Source organism: Ornithorhynchus anatinus, chromosome 18 (assembly GCF_004115215.2).
Source record: "Ornithorhynchus anatinus isolate Pmale09 chromosome 18, mOrnAna1.pri.v4, whole genome shotgun sequence".
In the NCBI taxonomy this organism is placed as follows: domain Eukaryota; kingdom Metazoa; phylum Chordata; class Mammalia; order Monotremata; family Ornithorhynchidae; genus Ornithorhynchus; species Ornithorhynchus anatinus.
This window is the reverse complement of record NC_041745.1, coordinates 37,800,632-37,823,648: the sequence shown is the minus strand read 5'-3', so window position 1 is coordinate 37,823,648 and position 23,017 is coordinate 37,800,632. Positions and strand designations below refer to the sequence as shown.

The 23,017-nt window shown below is 41.6% G+C and overlaps 2 protein-coding genes and 1 long non-coding RNA gene across 8 annotated transcripts in view; 2 read left to right on the top strand and 1 right to left on the bottom strand.

Annotated features, from left to right (window-relative positions):
• The first annotated feature begins 3,095 nt into the window (after positions 1–3,095).
• Positions 3,096–13,433, top strand: PACRGL (parkin coregulated like). The gene is given in 8 exon segments (XM_029083022.2): positions 3,096–3,140; positions 4,061–4,180; positions 6,122–6,189; positions 7,582–7,672; positions 9,304–9,438; positions 9,943–10,050; positions 10,997–11,077; positions 13,100–13,433. Coding segments are annotated over 8 exon segments (705 nt in total). The 3' UTR covers positions 13,157–13,433.
• A 520-nt stretch (positions 13,434–13,953) lies between these two features.
• The window catches only part of KCNIP4 (potassium voltage-gated channel interacting protein 4), a 640,168-nt gene continuing 631,104 nt past the window's right edge, over positions 13,954–23,017 (bottom strand). For all 6 annotated transcript variants that reach the window (XM_029046614.2, XM_029046616.2, XM_007673221.3 and 3 more), the window contains 5 exons: positions 20,194–20,264; positions 17,080–17,187; positions 16,594–16,698; positions 16,166–16,228; positions 13,954–15,122 (listed from right to left, as the gene is read on the bottom strand). In XM_029046614.2, the coding sequence (XP_028902447.1) occupies positions 15,075–15,122; positions 16,166–16,228; positions 16,594–16,698; positions 17,080–17,187; positions 20,194–20,264 (395 nt within the window). In that variant the 3' untranslated portion in view covers positions 13,954–15,074. The remainder of the gene's footprint in view (positions 15,123–16,165; positions 16,229–16,593; positions 16,699–17,079; positions 17,188–20,193; positions 20,265–23,017) is intronic.
• Positions 14,171–19,242, top strand: LOC103171476. The gene is made up of 5 exons (XR_486804.3): positions 14,171–14,250; positions 15,211–15,316; positions 16,237–16,286; positions 16,577–16,644; positions 18,724–19,242. It is a non-coding gene; the product is annotated as an uncharacterized LOC103171476 (long non-coding RNA).

Here is a 23,017-nt window from a genome sequence, read left to right as displayed (position 1 = left end):
TTGCCCAGTTGTCTATTCCAAGCGCTTAGTCCAGTGCTGTGCACATAGTAAGCGCTCAATAAAGACGATTGAATGAAAGAGCAGCGAGGGGAAGGGGAGGAGGAGCAGAGGGGAAGAGGGGGCGCTCAGTCTGGGAAGGCCTCCTGGAGGAGGTGAGCTCTCCGCCCAACCCCAGGAGGGAGAAAAGGCCTCGTCCATGCTCTCTTACCTCCTCCTTCGCCCCTCCTAATCATCATCAGCATCAGCATCATCATCTTTCTAGACAAGGAGCCCTTTGTTGGGCAAGGATGGTCTGTCTCTGTTGCCCAGTTGTCCATTCCAAGCGCTTAGTCCAGTGCTCTGCACACAGTGAGCGCTCAGTAAATACGACTGAAAGAATGGTGATGGTATCCGTTAGGCGCTTACTCTGTGCCAAGCACCTTTCTAAGCAATGGGGGAGATACAGGGTAATCAGGTTGTCCCACATGGGGCTCACAGTCTTCATCCCCATTTTACAGATGAGGTCACTGAGGCACAGAAAGGCAGCGTGGCTTAGTGGAAAGGGCACGGGCTTGGGAGTCAGAGGTTGTGGGTTCTAATCTCAGCTCTGCCACATCAGTTTATCACCTGCATGACTTTGGGCAACGTACTTAACTTCTCGGTGCCTCAGTCACCTCATCTGTAAAATGGGGATTAAAATTGAGCTCCATGTGGGACAACCTGATTACCTTGTATCTACCACAGCGCTTAGAACAATGCTTGCCACTTAGTAAGCACTTATCAAATACCTTTATCATTATTATTAAAGTGACTTGCCCAAAGTTACACAGCTGACATGTGGCAGAGCCAGGATTAGAACCCACAAGCTCTGACTCCCAAGCCCGGGCTCTTGCCACTAATCCTTGTCTAATATGCTTTGCAGCGTTGGTCTGTTACGCACATTAATGTACGTTCAGTTCTAATAGAAATACGTAGAGTCTGTGGTACAAAAGGAGAACGGGTGGAAAATGAAGCAGGAGGGGTTTGATTTAAACTTGGAATACAAACATAGTTCCGAGGCTCTTGTGGCAGGTAGCAGATTTACCAGTAGTGTTGTATTGCACTCTCCCAAGCTGTGTAAACAGTGAGCACTCAGTAAATACCACTGATTGATTGAGTCATAAAGTGGAAATCAGGTGATTTTTAGGAATAGGACATAATTTCGCATATCAGTCTAGGGACAGTCTTCCCAGAAGTGTGAAGATGAGCTCGGAGACCTTTTAATAACTGACTTGGGAACTGTGCACCTTCAGGTTGAACTCCATGGGAGAAGTGCCCCCCGCAGCTTTTTGAACCAGACTCTCTTCTTCATTCATCTCTGACAAGGCCTGAATATTTTCAGTCTCAGATAAAAAGAGCTCAAATTGGAGCTCAGAATTTTAACTTTGTAGTCTCCATCCCCGTCCGAATCCCAGACCTGTCTTTGCCCCACCCTCAAAATGAGTAGTTGGCACCTTGGGAGCACTCGGTAAATACCTCTTCGCAACTTTTCTAGGTGTGGATTTTTATTTGGGCATGTATAGTCCTGAATTAGATACTTATTCTTTGCTTCCACTTTAAGGGGAAATTATTGTTCATTTCTCTGTCCCCGCCTCAGGACTGTTACTAAGAAGCTGTTGCTTTTGTTTTCAGCCACATCCAAGTTCTTGATTTGCTTACTCTGTAAATTCCAAGGAGTTGTTTTACACTTGCCCCTCCCCTCCCCTCAGCACTGTGCTCATTTGTATATATTTTATTGTCCTATTTATTTTGTTAATGAGGTGTCCATCCCCTTGAGTCTATTTATCGCGATTATGTTGCCTTGTTTTTGTCCGTCTGCCTCCCCCGATCATTCATTCATTCAATAGTATTTATTGAGCGCTTACTATGTGCAGAGCACTGTACTAAGCGCTTGGAATGGACAAATCGATATAGACTGTAAGCCTGTCAATGGGCAGGGATTATCTCTATCTGTTGCCAAATTGTCCATTCCAAGTGCTTAGTACAGTGCTCTGCACGTAGTAAGCGCTCAATAAATGCTACTGAATGAATGAACTTGCCTCTCAACCTTACCAGGTTCGATATTGCTGTCAGTAAGAAGGTCTCTGACTTGTGCAGCTAATTTTTCAGAAACCTTTGTGGTAAATAAATCTGTTTCTTCAACGGTGAGTCCGCTTCCAGCTAGAGCCTTTGAATGTCATCAGTCACACTTATGGACCTGGTCCACGTAAGTTCATCCTTATAAATGATTCCCAGATCTAGCAAGCAAGCAACTGATGTGACGGAGGGATGGATGTTTGTAAAGGCTCCTTCCTCTCTTGACTACGTCCCTTCTCCTGGTGGTTGCTACCAAAACTCATGGCTTCTGTTGTTGTGAATGCACCACTGTGGATTTTATAATAATGGGTAGAGCTGTTTTCATAGTACTGAAGATGGTGGTGTGTGGAGAGCCCCGGGTATTGAATGTGAGTGGAAGGTATTCCTTGGTCAGTGGTAGGCAGCACAGTAGCAGATTGTGTTTTTCAGGAGCAGTGCTTTGAGTAAAATTGTGAATTTTCAGAGTAGGCCTGAATAATTTGAAGCTCCTTATGGGCAGGGAATGTGTCTACCATCTATGTTAGGTTCTTCCAAACAGTACAGTGCCTTGCACACACGAAACACTCAGTAAATAACACTGATTTCTTGTAAGAGCTTGTTTTTGCAGCGCTCATGCTTCACAGTCTAATTTTCCAACTCTTTTTTATATTGCTTTTGTATCAGTTTCATTCTCCATATGGTGGCTCACTCCTTTCTCCCATGCTCCCCATGCTGATGTCCCCTTTTGCCCACTAGACCTTTTCTTGTTTGCTTTCCTGGCCTGCTTGTTTTGGTCTTTGCATTCATTGAGAAAAAGAACCCCACAACAGTTTCTTTTGGTTACAGGTCTACCCAGACGGGAGTAATGCAGGAGTCAGAGCACGATGGAAGTATACTGCTGAGGAACAGAGTGGCAGGTATGAGCTCTTCGCTTTACTGAGGGAATTATCGTATAAAGATTCTTTAATGTCTGTTTCAGGCAGAATGGAGCAGAAAGTGAAATTGCCTTGACGTTCCATGTAATGCATCTTAAGGAGATGAAAGGAGAAAGCAGCTTGCTTATGAAGGTAGACGAGAAAGATTATGACTCTTCAGGCTAGGAAGATGATCGGTAGTGTTAATTGAGCACCTGTGGGGAACTGAGCACTGTACTAAACACTTGGGAGAGTCCAGTAGAGTTCGATGGCATGAGTTCAAGCCCTTAAGGAGCTTAAAGTTTAGTGAGGAAGACAGGCCCAAAATAATTAGCAGAGGAAAGGAACAAAGATCAGTGTAGAAGGCCAAGGGGGTCCACGACTCAAGTCCCAAACTGGGAAAGGGGTGGCTAGAACTGCCCAGGGTTGTTTGAGAACAAATCCCACAGTAACCGGCCTGGAGAATGCCAACGTTGATGTTCGAAAGTAATGAATTCACGACGGGAGTAGCGTGAGGCTTGGGAAGGTCTCTCAGGAAATTTGTTGTGCAGGTAGAGAATATACACAGGTTTCGGGTTTGGATAAAATCAGGCGCAGAATGGGTTACTAGAGGAAAATGTTAGGGATGCTAGAAAGTGTAGCTGTTACTGGACAGTAGGATTTGGAGGAGAACATCCTATCGCAGTGTTACTCTGCTAATTTTGACAGAGAAACAGCTCGGCCCAGTGGATAGAGCATGGGCCTGAGAGTCCGGAGGTCATGGGTTCTAATCCCAGTTCTGCCACTCATCTGCTGTGTGAGCTTAGGCAAATCACTTCTATGCCTCGGTTATCTCATCCATAAAACGAGGATTAAAGCTGCTAGCCCAACGTGGGACAGGGACTCTGTCCGACTCGCTTTGCTTGTATCCACTCCAGTGCTTAGGACAGTACGTGGCACACAGTCAGTGCATAACAAATTCCATCATTATTACCTCTCTTAGAGACTTATTATTGGTCTCTTACCTGGTTTGTTGAGGCTTCTGCACCTAAGGTCAATGCTGCTATCTTTCCCGTCGTTGTTTCTTGTTCTAGGAAGTTATGATCAAAGGGGATACTTCACTTCAAAGCAAATCATCCCCCGCAACCAGCTCTTCAGGCCCTGGAAAGAAATCTCGGCCAAGTGGCAAACTTAACCCCCAAACCATCAATCCAGTAGGTCAAAAGAGAACTGATGCACATCATTTTCTCTATGAAACAGGCTGTTCAGGACTGGTCTTACCATCTAGCGGATGTATTTTTCATTCCACATGCCCCCGGGGACTGATGTTACATGGAAATGGGCTAAGTCCGCACAAGGCATAGTAGTGTTTTGAGTCAGTCAGTCATTCAGCACTTGCAGGGCACTGTACTAAGCATTTGAGAGTGTATTCAAGTGGTAAATATCTCTTTTCAGTTGAATCTTCATGGGACAAATCCATTTTACCAAGTTGGCCTGCCCAGTAGAGACTGTTGGGGAATGATTTGGAAACCATGAGCCATTTTGAGACCCTGCCCTTGCCTCCACCATCCTCCTCCCCCACAAATTCTGATTGCCGCTTGACTACCAGGTGGCACTTTAGGAGAAGCAGGTGGCATAGTGGTTGGAACCTGGGCCTGGGAGTCAGAAGGTTATGGGTTCTACTCCCGGCTCCACCACTTGTCTGCTATGTGACCTGGAGCAAGTCACTTTACTTCTCTGATCCTCAGTTCCCTCGTCTGTAAAATGGGGATTGAGACCGTGAGTCCCACGAGGTACTGGGACTGTGTCCAACTGGTTTTTCTTGTATCTACCCCAGCGCTTAGTTCAGTGCCTGGCATATAGTAAGTGCTTAACAAATGCTGTGATTATTATCATTAGGAGTAACGGGGGGCCTCCCGGGTCCCAGGGGAAGAAGGGAGGAGGTAACGGAGCGTGGACGAGGCCTGAAGTTCTGTTTCCCTTCTCAACTGCTGGCTTGGGTCTCTCAACACAATCCTGTTAGTATAGAGAATGAAATTCTTGTCGGGGTGCCTTCAACTCTGAAATTTTCCTCCTTAGGAGTATTGGGTATATCTTAATAGGCATCCATGTGCTCCGTAAACATTACCTGATAATGATGTTGGAATCTTCAGGGTTAACTTGGTAAAATAATGCAGCTCTTTGGGGGATTTTGGCCTAAATGCCTGAATGCCTTTTTTTGTTATCACAAAGGTTTTGGTGCTTATTTCAAAGGACGTTAGAATTTGTTAATTTCTTTACAGACTCATAGCTCATATCTAATTTTGCCGCTTCAGTGTATCTTGTTACCATCATTTGTTATGCTTTCTAATAGGGTTGTTAATTTCATTCTGTCATACCTGTCTTGGCATAGTGTCTCTTAGTTCCTAAAATAAATATAATTATGTTAGGGAAAGCATGACTTCTGTGGAAAAGCTGTGATCAGCGCAGCATTATTCAGCATTAGAATAATCGCTCAATGAGAGCGCTATTGTGCATTTGGGTTTTGCATGTTCAGAAAGAAAGTGTGTCCATCATCAACCTCAGAACACCCTTTAACTCTAGTGTGTCCACTGTAATTATACATCCGATTGTAATGTGTCTTATTTTTAAGGTAGGGCACTTACTGGTCTATATATTTTACCTAAAAGTGTAGTTTGTAATTATAAATTGCATATTCCCAAAACAGTGTATGGTGCCATAGTTTGATATTCCAGGAGCTTTGGTTCCAAGTTCTCAGGTGTCCTCTATTTCTTGTGACAGCTATGTCCATGCTTGCCGGCCTCATCTCAGGAATCCCACCTGGGCTTAATAGCATCAGGATGCGAGAGTAGGAGGGAAGGCTAAAAATACAAAATTAGTTCTTCTGGAGCAGATGCACCAGGAAAGCACAAATTTATGAATGCGTTATGCAAACGGAGCCGCTTTTTCCATTTGCCCCTCGCTTTGCTGCTTACTGACTTTCAGGATTGGCATCATCATTGAGCGTAGCCCATTTAGATGATTAAACTATACTGTTGTTCTTGATACTTGTGTCTTTAGTCTACAGATTATAATTAATTATGCCAAAAGTGTTTTTTCTTCTTTCTTTTTTTTCCTCTCCCTCGTTATGCTGAACGGTTTTATGCTTGCTTCAGTTTGGAGTACAACCACGGGTTCCTTCAGCTTTTGCTGCTGTGCACTATAAAGGAGGGGTTCCTTGCGGGTAAGAGGCAGTCGTCACTGAAACTGAATCTCCCAATCGCATAGTACAGGTTGACGTTAAAGGAGTGGAGTGTGCGAAGTAAACTAGTAGGAGTTCAGCGAGGTAAGATAGGAGGGAGAGAGCTCGTTAAGCACCTTAAAGACGATGGTAAGAAGTTTCAATTTGAGGTGGGTGGACCACCATTGAAGATTTTTGAAGAGTGGGGAGATACGGGCTAAAAAGATGTTCAGAAAAATGATTGGCACGTTAGTGCGAAGTAGGTAGTAGAGAGGGGACAGACAGAATGCCAGTGAGGGGACTGATGTAGTTGTCAGTAAGTGCTTGGGTGAGCGTGGTAGCAATTGGGATCCAGAGGGAAAAGTGGATGGTGGTTGGAAAAGTAGAACCGACAGGATTTGGTGACACTGAACGTACGGGTTGAATGAGAAAGATGAGTAGAGGATAAGCCGAGTTCTCATGGCCAGATTGACTACCCTCTGTCTAGACCATTTAAGTTTCTCATTTTGTTCATGAAAAGTGACTCCGAGTAGACGCTTTACAAAATCCTTCGGAATCGCCACATCCAAGCCGTAGTTTGTCGCGGAGTCACGGGGCCACCGGGATTTACCCAAAGGCATTCATAAGCATCGTGGGGAGCCACAGTGGATTTCCTGGTGTCCCAGGGACCTCCCTTCCCCCCCATCCTCGAGGAGATGCATCTAGTTACCTGATAAGTGATGGCAAATATAATGGCTGCATCATTATATTGATGCCAGAGTTGGCATCATGTTAGCTTACTTACCTACCTTGTTGCCTTCCACCCATATCCTTGCCCTGCTCCACAGGACCCCTGCCCCAAAAGATTAAATGTGTTTCCAAAGAAATTAGAAATGAACCAATCTTGAAGTATCAGGGGATGTAACCAAGGCCTTGTTGGATGTTACATTTTATGCCAGAGAAACGATCAATCAATCCTATTTATTGAGCACTTGCTATGTGCAGAGCACTGTAATAAGTGCTTGGGAGATAGAATACAACCGAATTAGCAGGCACATTCCCTGCCTGTAGCGAGAATTCTGCCTCTTTAATTTGAGTGTTTATTACTCCATTGCGTTCATAGTATTTTTGAAAACAGGGCCAGCCGATTGGCCTATTAAACAACATGCAACTAATCCGCCAGGTGATGAGATTAATATTTTTTGATGCCTCAGCATATTTATTTGATAGTTTCTTCCCCTAAAATGTACTCGGCTCGGCAATCCAGAGGCTGGAGAAAACATCGAAAAGACTATTTTTTAAAGACTTGTTTTGGGGAGTTATTTTAAAAAGAAACTTGTAAGTGTCTTCATATGAAGTGTTACTTTAAATTATAAACTGTACTTTTTGTAACGTTCGCTGCCTTTTATGTATTAGGTTGGCTCATGGTTCGATAAATCACAAATTACAGTGAGATTGTCTTCTTGAAACCCTTCCGTTTGATCCTCTTCTTATTACTTTAGCTGAGGTAAACACTTTTCATAATTGTCATGAAAGCATCTTAAAGCATTGTTGAATGGAGCCTAATACAATGTAATGATTCCTTTATTGGGCCCTTGTAGAGCAAAATCAAAGCAGGTTGGAAAGCTCCTAGAGCTGACACGATGCCAGACTATTGATTGGTCTTTCTGCTCTGGGACCAGCTGCAAATCATTTTCCCCCAAGAAATCATAAGTTAATTTTGCACTGACAGAAAAATATCTAATTTTTTTTTTTAAAAAAAAGGTTAAACTTAAGATCGCTTGATCGGCAGGGCCTTGAGAAAGGTGCTTAAACTCTCCTAACCATGCCTTAAAGTGTGGAAGGAGAGGATGAGAACAATTACAAAGTGACTACCATGCAGTTATCAGCCAGATTTAGACCTGTTGTGAGGGGATGTGTATTTAAGCCTTTCCGAGGTGCCTCAGTGTGGAAGGGGAGAGGTCGCTGCCATAACCTATACATGATTTCCTTAAAGCTCCCTTATTTCTAGAAACATACACTGTTCTAGATCCATTTGGTCAAGTTGGGTGTGAATTCTGATTCTGTGCTTTCTAGAAAAATTCTCAAAAGCTTAGCGGTGTTCTAGATCCATTTGGTCAAGTCGGATGTGTATTCTGATTCCTAAGCTTTTGAGAATTTTTCCCGATACACACACCACTGTATTTCTGACCAGCCCAAAGGATTGTGGATTGAAGTGGAGAGGGGACAAGATTGACATGCTCAGGACCAAGCAGTGTTCTAGGTCCATTTGGTTAAGTTGGGTGTGTATTCTGATTCTGTGCTTTCTAGAAAAATTCTCAAAAGTTTAGCAGTGTTCTAGATCCATTTGGTCAAGTCAGATGTGTATTCTGATTCCTAAGCTTTTGAGAATGTTTCCCTAAACACACACCACTGTATTTCTGACCAGCCCAAAGATTTGTGGATTGAAGTGGAGAGGGGACGAGATTGATGCGCTCCGTACCAAGCAGTGTTCTAGATCCATTTGGTCAAGTCGGATGTGGATTCTGATTCCTAAGCTTTTGAGAATTTTTCCCTATATACACACCATTGTATTTCTGACCAGTCCAAAGTATTGTGGATTGAAATGGAGAGGGGACAAAATGGATGTGCTCAGGACCAAGCTGGTAGAATGACAGTAGTGGGTGGGTGATGGTTCCGCATATAGACACTCCCTGGCTCAATTTTACCCTGCAAGATGAGGGCAATTGTACTTCTTTGGCCTGGAATGAACCATGAATCCATGCCGGAAAGGCATGGCCCTGGATAGATTTCTTTTTGTCTGTTTCTTTTTTAAATGGAATTCATTAAGTGCTTACTATGTACCAGGCACTGTTTTAACCCATTTGGTGGATTCAAGCTAATCAGGTTAGACACAGACCATGTCCCACGTGGGCCTCACAGTCTTAATCTGTATTTACTGTTGAGGTAACTGAGGTACAGAGAAGTGACCCAAGGTCACACAGCAGAAAATGGTAAAGCTAGGATTAGAACCCAGATCCTCCGACTCCCAGGCCCGTGCTCCTTCCACTAGGCCACGCTGCTTCTCACGATGATTATCTATTACGAAAGTTGCATTTTGAATTATTTTCATAATCTAACCATGTTTTCACTCGACAGGGTCTGAGGGAAACCAAACATCTGTATACATTTGTGTCAAAGGAAGGTTTTAAAGAATTGCTCTTGGTGGAAGGTGCTACTGAAAAGACTCTGCCCTTGCTGTCAAAGCGGATTCCTGTGCTGAAGGCAGCTCTGGTAGGCCTTTGGATCTTTTACTTCTGTTCATCAAAGATAGAGTACGGAAGGGGAAACTCTAGGAGGCCTGCAACTAGAATATTTTACCACCATTCGCTTTCTCCAAATGACACTGTATTTAGTGAGCCACTGCAGGGCATCCTGCCTGGTCACCTGTGGAACTTGGGCTTGGGTTTCAGGAATAGGTGAAACATCTGATGGAGACCATTCTAATATAACTTAGGGAATATATAGAAGGATATTTGGGATGTGCTATTAAAAATAAATTAATGCATCTGTACCCGGTACTCTTATTTCATGGGGGGTGCATTCTTGAGAAACGTATGGTTGGGTAGAATTGAGCATGGCATGAAACCTGCCTGCTTCATTATGTTATTTTCACTGAAAGTCAGCGGTAAATTTTTGTGTTTTCATTATATGAATCCTGATTTATAAGGCTTGAGTACTTAATTAATGATTACCGTAGAGTGATGAATGGTCTCCCACTCTACCCTCTCTTCGTAGGTCCATTCAAATGGTGAAGTGTTTGAAAGAGGGTTGAATGATTTGGTGTAGTTGAGTAGTGTTGTGGGTCCCTCTCTAAATGATCATCTGAAACATCTACGTACAAGTGTAAGTATTGAGAACAAATGGGAACCAGCAATTATCAGATTCCCAAAGCAGACCTGATAAGTATAAGATAAGACCTGATAAGACCTGATACTTTGAGGTATCTGCTCAAAGAATACAAAAAAGCTAGACTGGTGTAAGTTTCTCCCCTAAGTAATAAAATGTGCATTTTTCCTTAAATTTTTCCTCCTTCCTGTTTGGAAATGATTTGTAATTTCCCCTATCGTCATCAACAGTATTCATTTAGCCCCTCTGTGGAACTGTAGTGGTTGGTTAGGGAATAAGGAGGTGCGTTATCTGTTTTCGGGGAAACAGGGGAGACGAGCGGACCCAGATTGATGCCTATTTAATAGGTGTAAACTTTGCCTGTACTGCTGGGGCCTGAGGGATGTTGCCACTGCCAAAAAAGCCGCCTTCCTTTATGGTGGCACCATACACAGTAGGTGATTGTCACTCCCAGGCACCCTCGCCCCCCGAGAAGTAGATTCCTGAGGCAGACAAACCATATTAATGATATTTATTAGGTGCTTACTATGTGCCCACCACAAGGGTACCTGCTAACCAGATTGGACACAGTTCCAGTCCCACATGGGCCTCTCTGTCAGGGGTGGGAGAACAGGTAATTTTAATCCCCACTTTACCGACGAGGAAGCAGACACAGACAAGTGACTTGTCTGAGGTGACACCGGCATGTAAGGGAACTGGGCCGGGAATCCTGGAGTCCTAGTCCCGTGCTCCTGCCGTTTAGGCCATGCTGCTTATAAATTCATCTTAAAATAAAGAAATAAAAAACCCCTCCCAGACCACAGTGCAATCTTAGTCATAACTTTCTGAGCTTCATATTGATGGTTACCCTAAAAAAACCACCCCTAAAATATGGGAAAGCTTTTCACAGATCTGTTTTATTTGTCTCCCCATCTCATTTGACTGTTCACTTTTAATTTTATAGCTTTCCAAATGACTCAATGAAAAGAAGTTCAAAGAACCAATCACCTGTGCTATACAAAAGTTAGAGCAATACGGAGGAAGGGTGAGTAGAACCCGCTGGTAAGCATGAGTGATATGATCACAGTAACAGTTTTTCTGATTTTTTTTCCCCTTCTTGAAAGCTTAGCCTCATTTTGACAAGTGCATTTCTGAAATCTCTATTTTTTTCCCCCTTCCCACATCCATTGATTCCACAGAATGCAGTTGCTGGATTGCTTTGTTTGGTGCTGTGGAACTGCATAATTTGTCAAAAGGGCAGAAAGTCATAGAGACAGAAGGAAAAAGATTAGCTAGAATTCAGATTTGTTACAGACTAATTAGCAGTGACATTGAAGAGAGGCATGGTGTCAGGAAGGGGAAACAGACCAGAAGAACATGAACTTGGTAAAAATTTTTGAAAGTTGGATGATTATGGCACATTACTTACAGGGCTACGCTTCTTAATGCAACAAGAAGCTATCAGTTTGATTTCTGATCTCTAATGTGCTTTGCCACCATTCCCTCATGCCAGTTTAAATGGACTTCACCGTGGGCACCCTCCCTTGCTCCAAGTTCAGTTGTAGCTAGAAAATTCCCTTTGTGCGGGGAATGGACATACAGGTGATGGATTTAGGGCCTGTTCTGCATTTGTAAGTTAAATACTCTGCCCCAGGGAGCTCGAGACAATCGTAACAAATATTAATATAGCCAACCTTTTTCCTCGTTCTCACCTAAACACATCCCTGCCTCCTGATCATTTAGAAGTATTTATGTGATTCTTTTCCAACAGAGATTGGGGTTAAAGAAATTAGGATTTTTTTTTAATCCCCAGGTATAAATCCACACCAGTGTAGATCACCCTTTGCACTCTTGGGATGGGGTGTAAGCATTAGCAGATGTTGTTAGAAAGTGATTTAATGTTGTCCCTCTAAATAAGCAGCAGAACTAAGTCAAGCTCTATTAGCCCCTCATACTCTGTGGCCATAAACTCCACAGCTGGGGAAGCCGCGGTCTGGGACTTTGTATCTAGGAATAACGATGTTTCCCCAGATCCCAGGCAGATGGTTGGTTGGCTCGCTGTACTGGGGCACACAAATCGCCCAAGAAGGCCATTCCACAACTTCCAAAATAGAAGTTGGACATTTCCTCTTTTTTCTCTCCAAAGTAGAAACCAAGAGTAGTCAGTCACAATCTCTCATGCATCGGAAGATCATTATTAAATCATCCCTGGTCTTCACCAAGATAAATAGTCCCAAAGCATTATGCTTTATTCATTGGCTCCCCCCTTGGATAGTTTTCCAAGCATTTTCTACCTGCTAGGTTTCCGGGCCCCCTTTCCTAGCCAGCTGTTGTGTCTGTCGCTTTGGTGGGACGTGTGTGGGACGAGGGATTCTGTCATCAATAGAACTTTTGTGGGAGAGCATTTATTTATTCATATTAATGTCTCTCTCCCCCTCTAGACTGAGCTCACTGTGGGCAGAACGTGTCTGCTGATTGTTGTGTTGTACTCCCCCAAGTGCTTAGTACAGGACTCTTTGCATAGTAAATACCATTGATTAACTGAGATTGAGATTTGTCTTTCAAGATGGGAAATGTCAGAGTGTTTTATAAAATTTTGACTAGCATCTGATGTGAGACACAGTAAGATTTAACACACATCCTATTAAGTGTTAATTTTCCTGAATTCAATCCTTGCTGCCCTAGGAAAATTTAGTAGTTTGTATTCCTTGAAGGTTAGGATCACATTACCTAAGATCGATAAAAAGAAGGCAGTTACCATAGAATCCGCTGACAGTGTTGAGAGCAGAACAGTGAGCTGGAGAATTTTTTTTTGGCCACAGATTGGAAGAATTGCTCCATTATCCAATTAGCCCAATTGTGACCTCTATGTTGCTATTTTTTCCTTTGGTCTTCTGTTAGCAATAATGGATTTAGCCCTCGGTACGTATGTACAGATATTTGGAGAAATGTGAATCATCTTTCCCTCTTTGCGTTATCTGATTTTTGTTCCGTCATTTGTAAAAGACTTGCCTGACTGCTGGTGTCCCAATATACGGTCACAGTGTTCAATCTTTTCTCTCCACAGGGGAGCCTGGTGGTCATCAAATCTAAAATTCCAACCTATTGTTCCATCTGTTACTAAATAGAGAAACCACCCTTTTAACTGAGTTGGGGAAAAATGTCAGAAGCTGAGTCTTAGGGAGTGTTGTAATTTACCAAATTAAGCCAGTGGAGTAAATGCTTATAGGAAGGAAAAACCTTCTAAACAAGCGTGCAATTCTGTGAGTTGCATCTGTTTCAAACAGAGCAGCTATAGCATCTGCATCAGCATCTTTGTCATAATGGATCCTGGTTTGTTTGTTTTTGTATTTGTTAAGCGCTTACTGTGTGCTGAGCACTGTTCTAATCACTGGGGTAGATACAGGGTAATCAGGTTGTCCCACATGAGGCTCACAGGCTTAATCCCCATTTTACAGATGAGGTAACTGAGATACTGAGAAGTTAAGTGATTTGCCCAAGGTCACACAGCTGACAAGTAGCGGAGTCGGGATCGCAGAGTAAATATAATAGTGATTTAAAGTATATGTTATTTCAACCACTAAATCATTATGTATTTTTATAGTGAAGAAAGGTTGAGAATGTTTTTTTCCCCCTCCCAGCAGGGTGTGCATTTGTGTGTTAGCATAGTTACTTTTATATTTCTAGTCTAATCAATTTGGGGAGATTAAACTCTTGAATTGATGAAACTACTGTCAAAATATGTTAAACTTTATCATGCAGTGGGATCGTATTGACAGTTACTGTCAACAGAAAAGCTCTCGTGTAGTTTTAGGTAGCGAGAGGCTCAGCCTCAGTGCTACAAAAATCGGAAGCAAAGGAAAGATATTGCGGGCATTGGGATGTTTTAGAAAGAAAGACCTAAACCATAGACCCGTAGGGTTATAAACATTCTACTGACTTTTATTTGTTCCTCTTTTTTTAAAATACAAAATGTACACGTTGAGTTTTCACAGACACGCTACGGCAAATTTCAGGTGTACATGTACTGTACTACTCTTATTCCTACACTGGTGATAGCAGAGCAGCCCTCAACACCAAATCTCTACACCAGAATAGATACCTGATTTGTTTTTGCAAAGCTGCAAAATTCCTTCTCCAATAGCCATGGTGACATTTCTGCAGAAGAGAGACAAAACTAAGTTGGCATCGTTGTGACAATCAAGGGTCTGGGGAATGGTAAATATTGTTTTCTCTCTACGGTAAGCTCCCCTTCAAAATGAAATTATGCTTCAGTATTGTATACCTAAAGTGGTGTTTGTAAAAAAAAACAAACTTGTCAAAATGTACAATCTGAAAAAAAAAGGCCAGAGGATGATTAGCACTAGTGTATAATTAAATTAAAAACGCTTCCAACCTACTTTCCCCTTAATTGAATATCCACAGAATGTTTGGCTCCATTATGATTTTCCTCCTCCCCCTATATAGAACAGCAGCCTGAAACCTCTTTTGGACTTTTGATTACAAAGCAAATGATTAACAGTTAGAATAAAAATAATATAAATTAAGTGGACTTCAATGAAAGGAGGGAAATTCACCAAAACTAGGATTGAGTAGCAAATGTTTGTTTACTTGAAGTATATTAAAGTGGATTGTAATGTATAGAAATGAATTCTACCTCTTGTAAATTAACCACGGATGCTACTTTAGAAAACCAAATTCCGGGGCTGAGTCCAATACAAATGAGTAGCCAAAACATAGCTATTAAAAAAAAAAAGCCTCACTTGTCTAAGGTTGGAGTATCAGTTAAGCTGGATGTTAGTACTATTTCTCTGAATATTCACACATATGAAACGACTTTTAGGACATCCCACTAACTCAGTGGCATTACAAAACAGATGCAGATTGTATCTTAAGCTGAAAATGCAAATCTTTTTGGGGACTGCTTTATAATTAACAGCTTATATTGCATATTGTGCCTCAGTATAAAGCTGAGCAGTCTGTCTATGCTAAAAGTGGTAACTCCATCTTGCAAACTCCAGGGTGTCCATTGGGCAAACAGGTTAAATCACATTTTCAAAGAGCTGCATGGAGCGCATTATGTTTTCATCCTGGAAGAGGAGAAAAGCAGGAGATAGATTAGACCCACAGATCTTAATCCTCGAAATGACAGAGCATTCTTGCTCTTTTGGTCAACAGGACAAGGACTTAAGAATCCTGAAACGTTTATTTGACAACAATGGAGATTTTTCACAAGCTAGAAAGAGGAACAGACAGAAGACTCTTCAAGGTCGCCAAATCTAAGGTATTTAGTGCTCTTCTCTGACTGCCTTGCTACCACCTCTGTCATCTTGTCATCTTCAAACTGAGCTTTTGAAATATCTCCTTTTTCTCATGTTGGTAAATTATGCTGTGTAGAGGAAGAGCGTGACCCAGGGGAAAGAACACGGACCTAGGTTCTAATCCCACTCTGTCAGTCGCCTGCTGTGTAACCTTGGGCAAGTCACTGAACCTCTGTGCCTCAATTTCTTCATCTGTAAAATGGGGATTCATTTAGCTTATTCTCCCCCTTACTTGGCCCGTGTTTGACCTGATTAACGTATATGTACCCCAGTGCTTAACAAATACTATAATAATAATAATAATAATAGAGAAGCAGTATGACTCAGTGGAAAGAGCCCGGGCTTGGGAGTCATGGGTTTGAATCCCTGCTCTGCCACTTGTCAGCTCTGTGACTGTGGACAATTCACTTGACTTCTCTGTGCTTCAGTTACCTCATCTGTAAAATGGAGATTAAAACTGTGAGCCCCACGTGGGACAACCTGATCACCCTGTATCTACCCCAGTGCTTAGAACAGAGCTCTGCACATAGTAAGCGCTTAACAAACATTATTATTAATAGACTTCCTCCCTTATTATACTTAAAATCCTGAGGGCTGGGATTTTATACAGTATTACTATTGAATGATAGCATCCCTTTTGTCAAGTCTATTAAAGCTGAATGTCTTTGTGTCACTGAAAGAAAGTTAAAAAAAAACCCATCTTTTACTCTTTATATTTTAAAGCATGCATGTGGACTGGCTTCATTGGCAGCACAAGGCACTAGTTAGCTAGCAAAGGGGAAATATTATTTGACTTCTCTCACTGTACTTACTTTTTGGCAGCTTTCAATGAATTCATCTATGGTGACTACTCCATCCTTATTTTTGTCCATTTTCTGTTTAGAAAAAAGAGACCAGAAAATTCTGTGTAAGTTCTTCCCCACCTTTGCACTGGTAAGAACTAGTCCCCTCACACAAAGCACTTCTCCATTTTAATTCCCAGAGGTTCCAGTACTTTTTTACTATTGTTTTAGGATGTCATTCTGGAGTATCGTACCCCTCTCTGTGGCTGTTTGACATTCTTTTTCCTAACTGATATTTTTGAAGAGTCACTCGGCTTCGAGACTCCTCACCGACATACCTGATTAATTCCCGGCACTCATCTTTAGCACTTGGTTAGATCTGTGCTTATTCAGTTACTCTAACTGCAAATATCATTATATCTGTCGTCCTCTTTTGGGTAGGCGCACTGAACATTTACCTGGAAAAATGTTTCCACGTGTTGTCGGGGTGCGTCCTCTTTGAGAACAGGGTAAGTACATTTTCCCATCATATCATATATAGCTTTCATAATATCAAGCATTTCCTGAAAATTAAAAAGGAGTTCAGGTGAGGCAGCAGATCATTTTGGAACTGGTCAACCCAATACTATACGAATTCACTTCTTTAGGCTTCAGAATGACCAGATACAGTTTCCTCCAAGGAACTCAAAATGATCTGCCCATAACAACGTCTTGACTGAACTTGACACATTCCTAGTCAGACATGAGTTATGTTTTATTCTGTTTCTTTTTTTCAATTGACATCAGGTAAGAAAAAGGTTGTGGATGTGCAAGGAGTTAGGTCTTAGTGCTATTAATATTCAGAAAAGAAAAGAGTTACATTTAATTGATCCTTGTACAGCCTAAGAATTAGATAAGGATTTGAAAGCTGCACAGTTTTCATTTTTAGTTTAAAAGTGCCTTACCTCTTTAGTTATATAGCCATCTTTATTTATGTCATACAAATTAAAGGCCCAGTTGAGTTTTTCCTGGACAGTCCCCCGAAGCAAAATGGAGAGCCCCATAACAAAATCCTAAAGGGAATTGAAAAAGCACTCTAATGATGAGTCATGTTCTCAAGAAAGTATTTCACAAAGTATAATAAATGCTCAGCTAGCCAGTGGTTGGATTTCCTAGCAGATAACTTGCATTTTCTTAAGAGATTCTTTCCTGGGTGTATGTGACCCTCTATTTACCCTGCTTCAGGGGAGCTGGTGCTTAATGAGCCGCAAAGCACTGAAAAATAAGCAAAATGAAAGAAACAACATAACCCAATGATGTCATTTGTGTGAACCACACTTATTTTCCTATGGCAAGTGTGGGCTTTTAGAAGCTTACAATGAAACGGGGGAGACTGAAATCTCCCGGATTTACTTCTTAGCGGGTGAATGAGCAGTGATGTTTCTCAATGGCCCCTGAAAGATGCAGTAACTGAAAAATACATTTCTGACTTATTTGGGGTTGAATTATAGCCTGCATTATCAGTTTTGTAATTGAAATCTGTCAAGCAGGAAAGTTGAAAGTACTCGCAGAAAACAAAGATGACAGTTTGCTTTCAAGAGTACGTGGATCCGCACTTTAGTTTTGTCCATAAAGGGAGAGAAGTCCATCTGCTCCCCAGTGCATGAAAGTGCTAGAAGGGGATTTGCCTCAACTTCACTGCCTCGCAGTTCGATTCTGTTATTCCGAGCATATATTGCTGAGTAGAAACAGAGTTCACGGAGTTGGGTTGGAAATACCTGGTTCCCTTCCAAGCAGTAATATAAAGTGCAGTAAATCAGGCAGCAATGAGTTCAGTAGAAATTTTAAGTGCTCAAAGTCCCCGCAGAAGTAGTCAGGATGTTAAAACTTCTCTTACCTAACTTAGAACTGCTGAAATTTCCAATGCCCGATATATTAGCAAACGTTGGCTCTCCTACATGTACCTAACTTCTACCATTTTAAAATAAGCCAATATTGCTCTCCTATAATCACCGTATTACAAAGAAAATAGTTCTAACAGAAAAGTCTCAAAAAAGGCAAAAAGCAATACTCATTTTCTGCTTCCATGATTTAAGGTCTCTGATGCTAGTGCCTACACATTTTCTCTCCTGTATTTGAGAGGTAGCAGTGCAAATATTCAGCCCCAAATAGAAGTTCATACAGGAAGGAAAAAGCAAGAAGTATTTGCACAATATAGATATTGTGGTCCTGTGCAAGTCATAGCAAAGAAGAAAGTAATTTAGAGAAATTAAGGCCCTAATTATTCTCACATTTATTCACCTGGAGCAGACACATATTCACAAGTGTCTGCTCCAGGTGAATAAATGTAAGAATAATGAATTATTATGAATTTTGAATTCAGGGATTTGAAGGCAAAATAATCCTTTTTTTGTCTTGAATTGCCGGGATAATTTGCAGTGTCAGCTGGGTTTAGAGTTTAACCAATTGCAATGGTAAGGAGCTGGCTCAGTAGTCACAGCTCTTTGAGGTTCCCTGCGGTCCCACCAAACCCACTAGTGGCACTGGGGAAACAGAGCCCCAAGGGAGAGGGAACCAGTTGACCGCAAGGAGCTCTGCTTTTTTTCCAGGTTAGCTGCACCACAGGAACCCCAAGACATCTCCCTACCTTCCCCAGCTCTATGGGCGTCAGGAGCGATGAAGAAAAGTGCGGTATTACACAGCCCTCCCACCTCGGCTGCTGCTTCGTTTCCCTGGCAGTAGTAGTTCGGGTTGGATAACGCCTGTTCAGCTAGATGGCCACTTACGCCGCAAACACCGAGCTCCTTGAAATACAGTCTCAGTAACTCATTTTGAAATACCTTTGGAAAATTTCCATCTTACTGGGGCAATTAAGGCTTATTTCCAGTCAATTGTGATTGCTGGTCTTAGTGGAAAGAGTTGAAAGTTTCCACTACTGCCTACATCAAATTGCTTTTTAAGTTTGAAATTGTGTGTCATTGAAAATTTAATAGGCACAGGTTATTTCTGCAGTTACGAATTCACTCTGATCATTACCAGTCAATGTTATAATTTCCTCACTAACAATGTATCAAAAATTAGACTGTATTCCTAATTAAAATAGTAAATAAATCAATTCTTTTAAGAGATGTGGCTTCTGCTTCTCTGTTTTAAGGGTTACTAGATTTCTAAGGGAGGGGTGGGGCTCTCGTAATAAACAGATTGTAGGGGTGAATGGTCCATCTGCTGTTGTTGTTATGCAAGAACCAAGCATGTTTGGTTTTGTTTCACAGGGGAAACATACATTTTCCTCTGGGGGAAAGTTATTAGCAATTTAATGTTGAGAGCCATTAGGCTTCGTGGGAAAAAGGTCACTGTAGGCTGTCTGTGAGACCTTTGATCTTTACCTAATAGTGCTCGTCTCCAGGTGCCTGGACAGGATTATAGAGTAAATAAAATTAGCCAGAAGTTCAGAAGACCAGCTTTGCTGCTAGGATTGCTCCCGCCGCTCACTGAATGAAATATTGCCAGACTGAGGAGCTTCTGCTATAGCCCTATAGCAGTTACAGGGAAGTTGGGGCAGTTAGTGCTAACTGTTTCTCATCTGTCTGTGGCAGCTTTCCATAGTATTAATAACTGCTTGTGCATACCTTTTTTTGTAGCACTAAATAGAATACATACTTAATTTTGATTTAAGAAGGTTGCCTTTAAGAAAGCTTAGTTTGTCAATTATAAAGCACTTGAATGGCATTCTAAAGTATTAACTTCAAGGTGTGGACAGCATTTATACCAGTCTGCACTCGCAAAGGGAAGTGGAGAGCTGAGACAATTATCCAGCGAACACAAGCCCAAAATGCAATTTTGCCCCAAATATTTGGATGTTTGAAAGCAAAACTCTAGAATATTTTTTGTTGTTGCTGTTAAAATATCCAGATAATGAAATTATCCTAACTTCCTCCATGTTTCCTGTATGGTCCGGCCTTCAAGGTCAGTGTCAACCGGGACCTACTTAAGGGTGAGCTTTCTAGGCCTGAAAAAGTTAAATTGGGGTCAGATGACAGTAGCTATGGTCCATAAAAGTTAATTAATTCCATTCTTACCTCAAAACTCACAGACCCATTGTGATCTGTATCAAAGGCATTAAACAGGAAATGTGCATAAGTTGTGGAATCTGAAAGAAAAGTAAAACAAGGTCAATCAATCATATTGAACTAAAGCCCTTGGGAGAGTATAATACAATAGGGTTGGTAAACAACCCCTGCCCTCCAGTTAGTTTACAACCTGGGAGGGGAGACAGTCATTGAAATAAATCTGAGAAATAGGCAAGCAATAGATTATAAGACTATGTATATAAATGCTGTGGGATAAGGAAATGAGAATTTAGAGACTTCTTTTAGGAGGAAGGATTTTGAAGTTGGGGAGATAGGTTATCTCTCAGATATGGATAATCTGGATTCAGGAGTCACAGAAGTAATTTCCCTTCATTTTAGACCAATGGAAATCTAAATAACCCTTCACCATATCCATACTTTTCATTTGATATATCTGGGGGGTAAAAAAAAAATTCATACTGAGGTGGTTTCTCTGTCACAGCATCCTCTCCTTATCAAATAATCTACTAGCATAGTTTTCACATGAATTAGTTGTGATATTCACTTAAAAAAAATCAAATTGGCTAGTTGTGGGCAGAGAACATGTCTAGCAACTTTTGCATTATACTCTCACAAGTCCTTAGTACAGCCCTCTGCATATAGTTAGCTTTCAGTAAATACCATTGAATCAACAATTAGTAATTGGTGTGTGTATCTGCTTGTTGAAATGCAGGTTGTCCAGCTTGAAACAGAACTTGTTTCAAGCTTTTTTTTTTTCCTTTAAAAAAGTTCAATGCCCCAAGAGAGATCTGAGTTGATTAGCTGGTTAGATCAGCCGTTTTCTTTTAAAAGGTGACTTTGCCACTATGAAACAAGCTTTGTTATGCAGTCTATTACCCTGAACTGTACATACCCCAAGGTAATGACCTGGTTTAGTGAGCAGCTTTCCCAGTTTGTCAGTGTTTTTCCAGGATTTATATTTTCAGAGTAGTTTTCATGAGACAAGAGGATGTCACATTGTGTCGAACCTAACCTAGAGATGGGTACCTTCTGACATAAGCATGTGGAAAAACATTTTTAAGAACATAAATCATAATGGTCTATCCATCACAGAAAAAGAGGGACTCAATCACAGAAGGTTAAATCACTATAATGAAGTCCTGAACGTACTTTCCACCAATAGGAGTCCTTTGTAGATATAGAACAAGCCAAAATGTGCAAAACATGACCCTAGTCTTAAGGAAGTGAGTAGTCTCTCTAGTCAAAACTGTGAAAAGCCCCAAACGTCCCTGCAGAAATCAACAAGTGGAGGAGGCCGAATCCTCAGCCAGAGGTTTTCTTCAACATATCTAACGATGAGGAGCTGCCACAGAGGCTTCAAAAATGTCATCCTGGTCATCATTTTCAAGAAGGAAAGGGAGAGAATTGGCCAGGGATTCTCCCTGCTTTCCACTGCAGACCACATTTTAACTGGGACCATTCAGTAGTGTGCTACCCCAGTCACTGGATTGTAACTCATCAGACATCGGTTCACTGACCTTGCAGACAGACACCAGTGCTAGGTTAATTCTGCCAGAAAACTCACCAAGAAACTCAGTCCTACATGATATGTAAACTCTCTGTGGCCAGGGAATGTATCTGCTAATTCCGTTGTATCATGCTCTCCCAAGCGCTTAGTATAGTGCTCTGCCCATTGTGCTCAATAAATGGGATTGATTGGAATCAGTGGCAGAATCACAGGTGCCTTGCCTAATCTTTTCCCCATCACCAGTAGACCATCTGGTAAGCCCAATCCTCTGCCTTGTAGCTATCTACTAAATGATCATAAAGGGAAAGTTCAGAGAAAGAGGGTGAGAGAAGGCAGGAACAGTCCTAGTGGTCTCAAAGAGCAGAGGGTAGGGGCCCTAAACTGGTTTGCAGATGGCGAACGCCCGATGACTCTAAATCTTTCCTAGCTTTAGCTAGGGACGTACCATTCTGTTGCCTGCGGATTTTAGCCTACCTGCAATGCAGGAGAGTTAGAAAGGTCCTATTTTTGCCTACCGTTCCCACAGCGCAAGCCTGATGCTCACAGCTCAGCCGCCTACACAAATAACAGGTTGTCGTAACATTTGCCCACCTACCCTAGCAGAGGCATTGCCGTTCTCGAAAACATTTTTTCATCATTTAATCACACTTACTAAAGTATGAATTGAACCTGCAATCTTATTTTATAACAAAGTACAAACTATGATTCTTGCAAATGCTTTGTACTCTGGTTAATCTGGTCCTTGGGTATTTATCTGTCTCAATTCTCTTGAAGTGAGTTACAGACATGGAGAACTGTTTTTTTTTTTCCTCTCTCTGAACTGGAATTCTAGTTCCACATACTCTCATGAATCATAGTGGTTGATCCCCGAAAGGGAGAGTAGGATGGATAGATTTGTTGCTGAGTCTAAATAATTTTACTGTTAATTTTGAAGACCACTTCAAAATGGTCTTTAGTATTACAAACATGTCGCTGAAACAATTGAAAATACAATTTCTGCCATAAAATATATATAAGAGGATATTAGATTACTACATTTAGGAGGTGGTCTAGTAGCTTGATAGGTAAGACTTGGCTTGTCCCACTAAAAATTTTGCAAATTTGCATTCAAATGCCTATCAACTCAAATTAGCAGCTCAGAGCATAAGGTTGTGTACTCTGAAAATGTTTTCCCCCTGTAGGGAAGTGGAGGAATGAAGCCATCCAGCGCTTCTTGGCATGCTAGGGGAACCCAGAGTACCCATTTGTCAAAAATTACAATTAACCAAGATCTAGGTGGCTCTGGGTAACTGATGCCAAGAGATG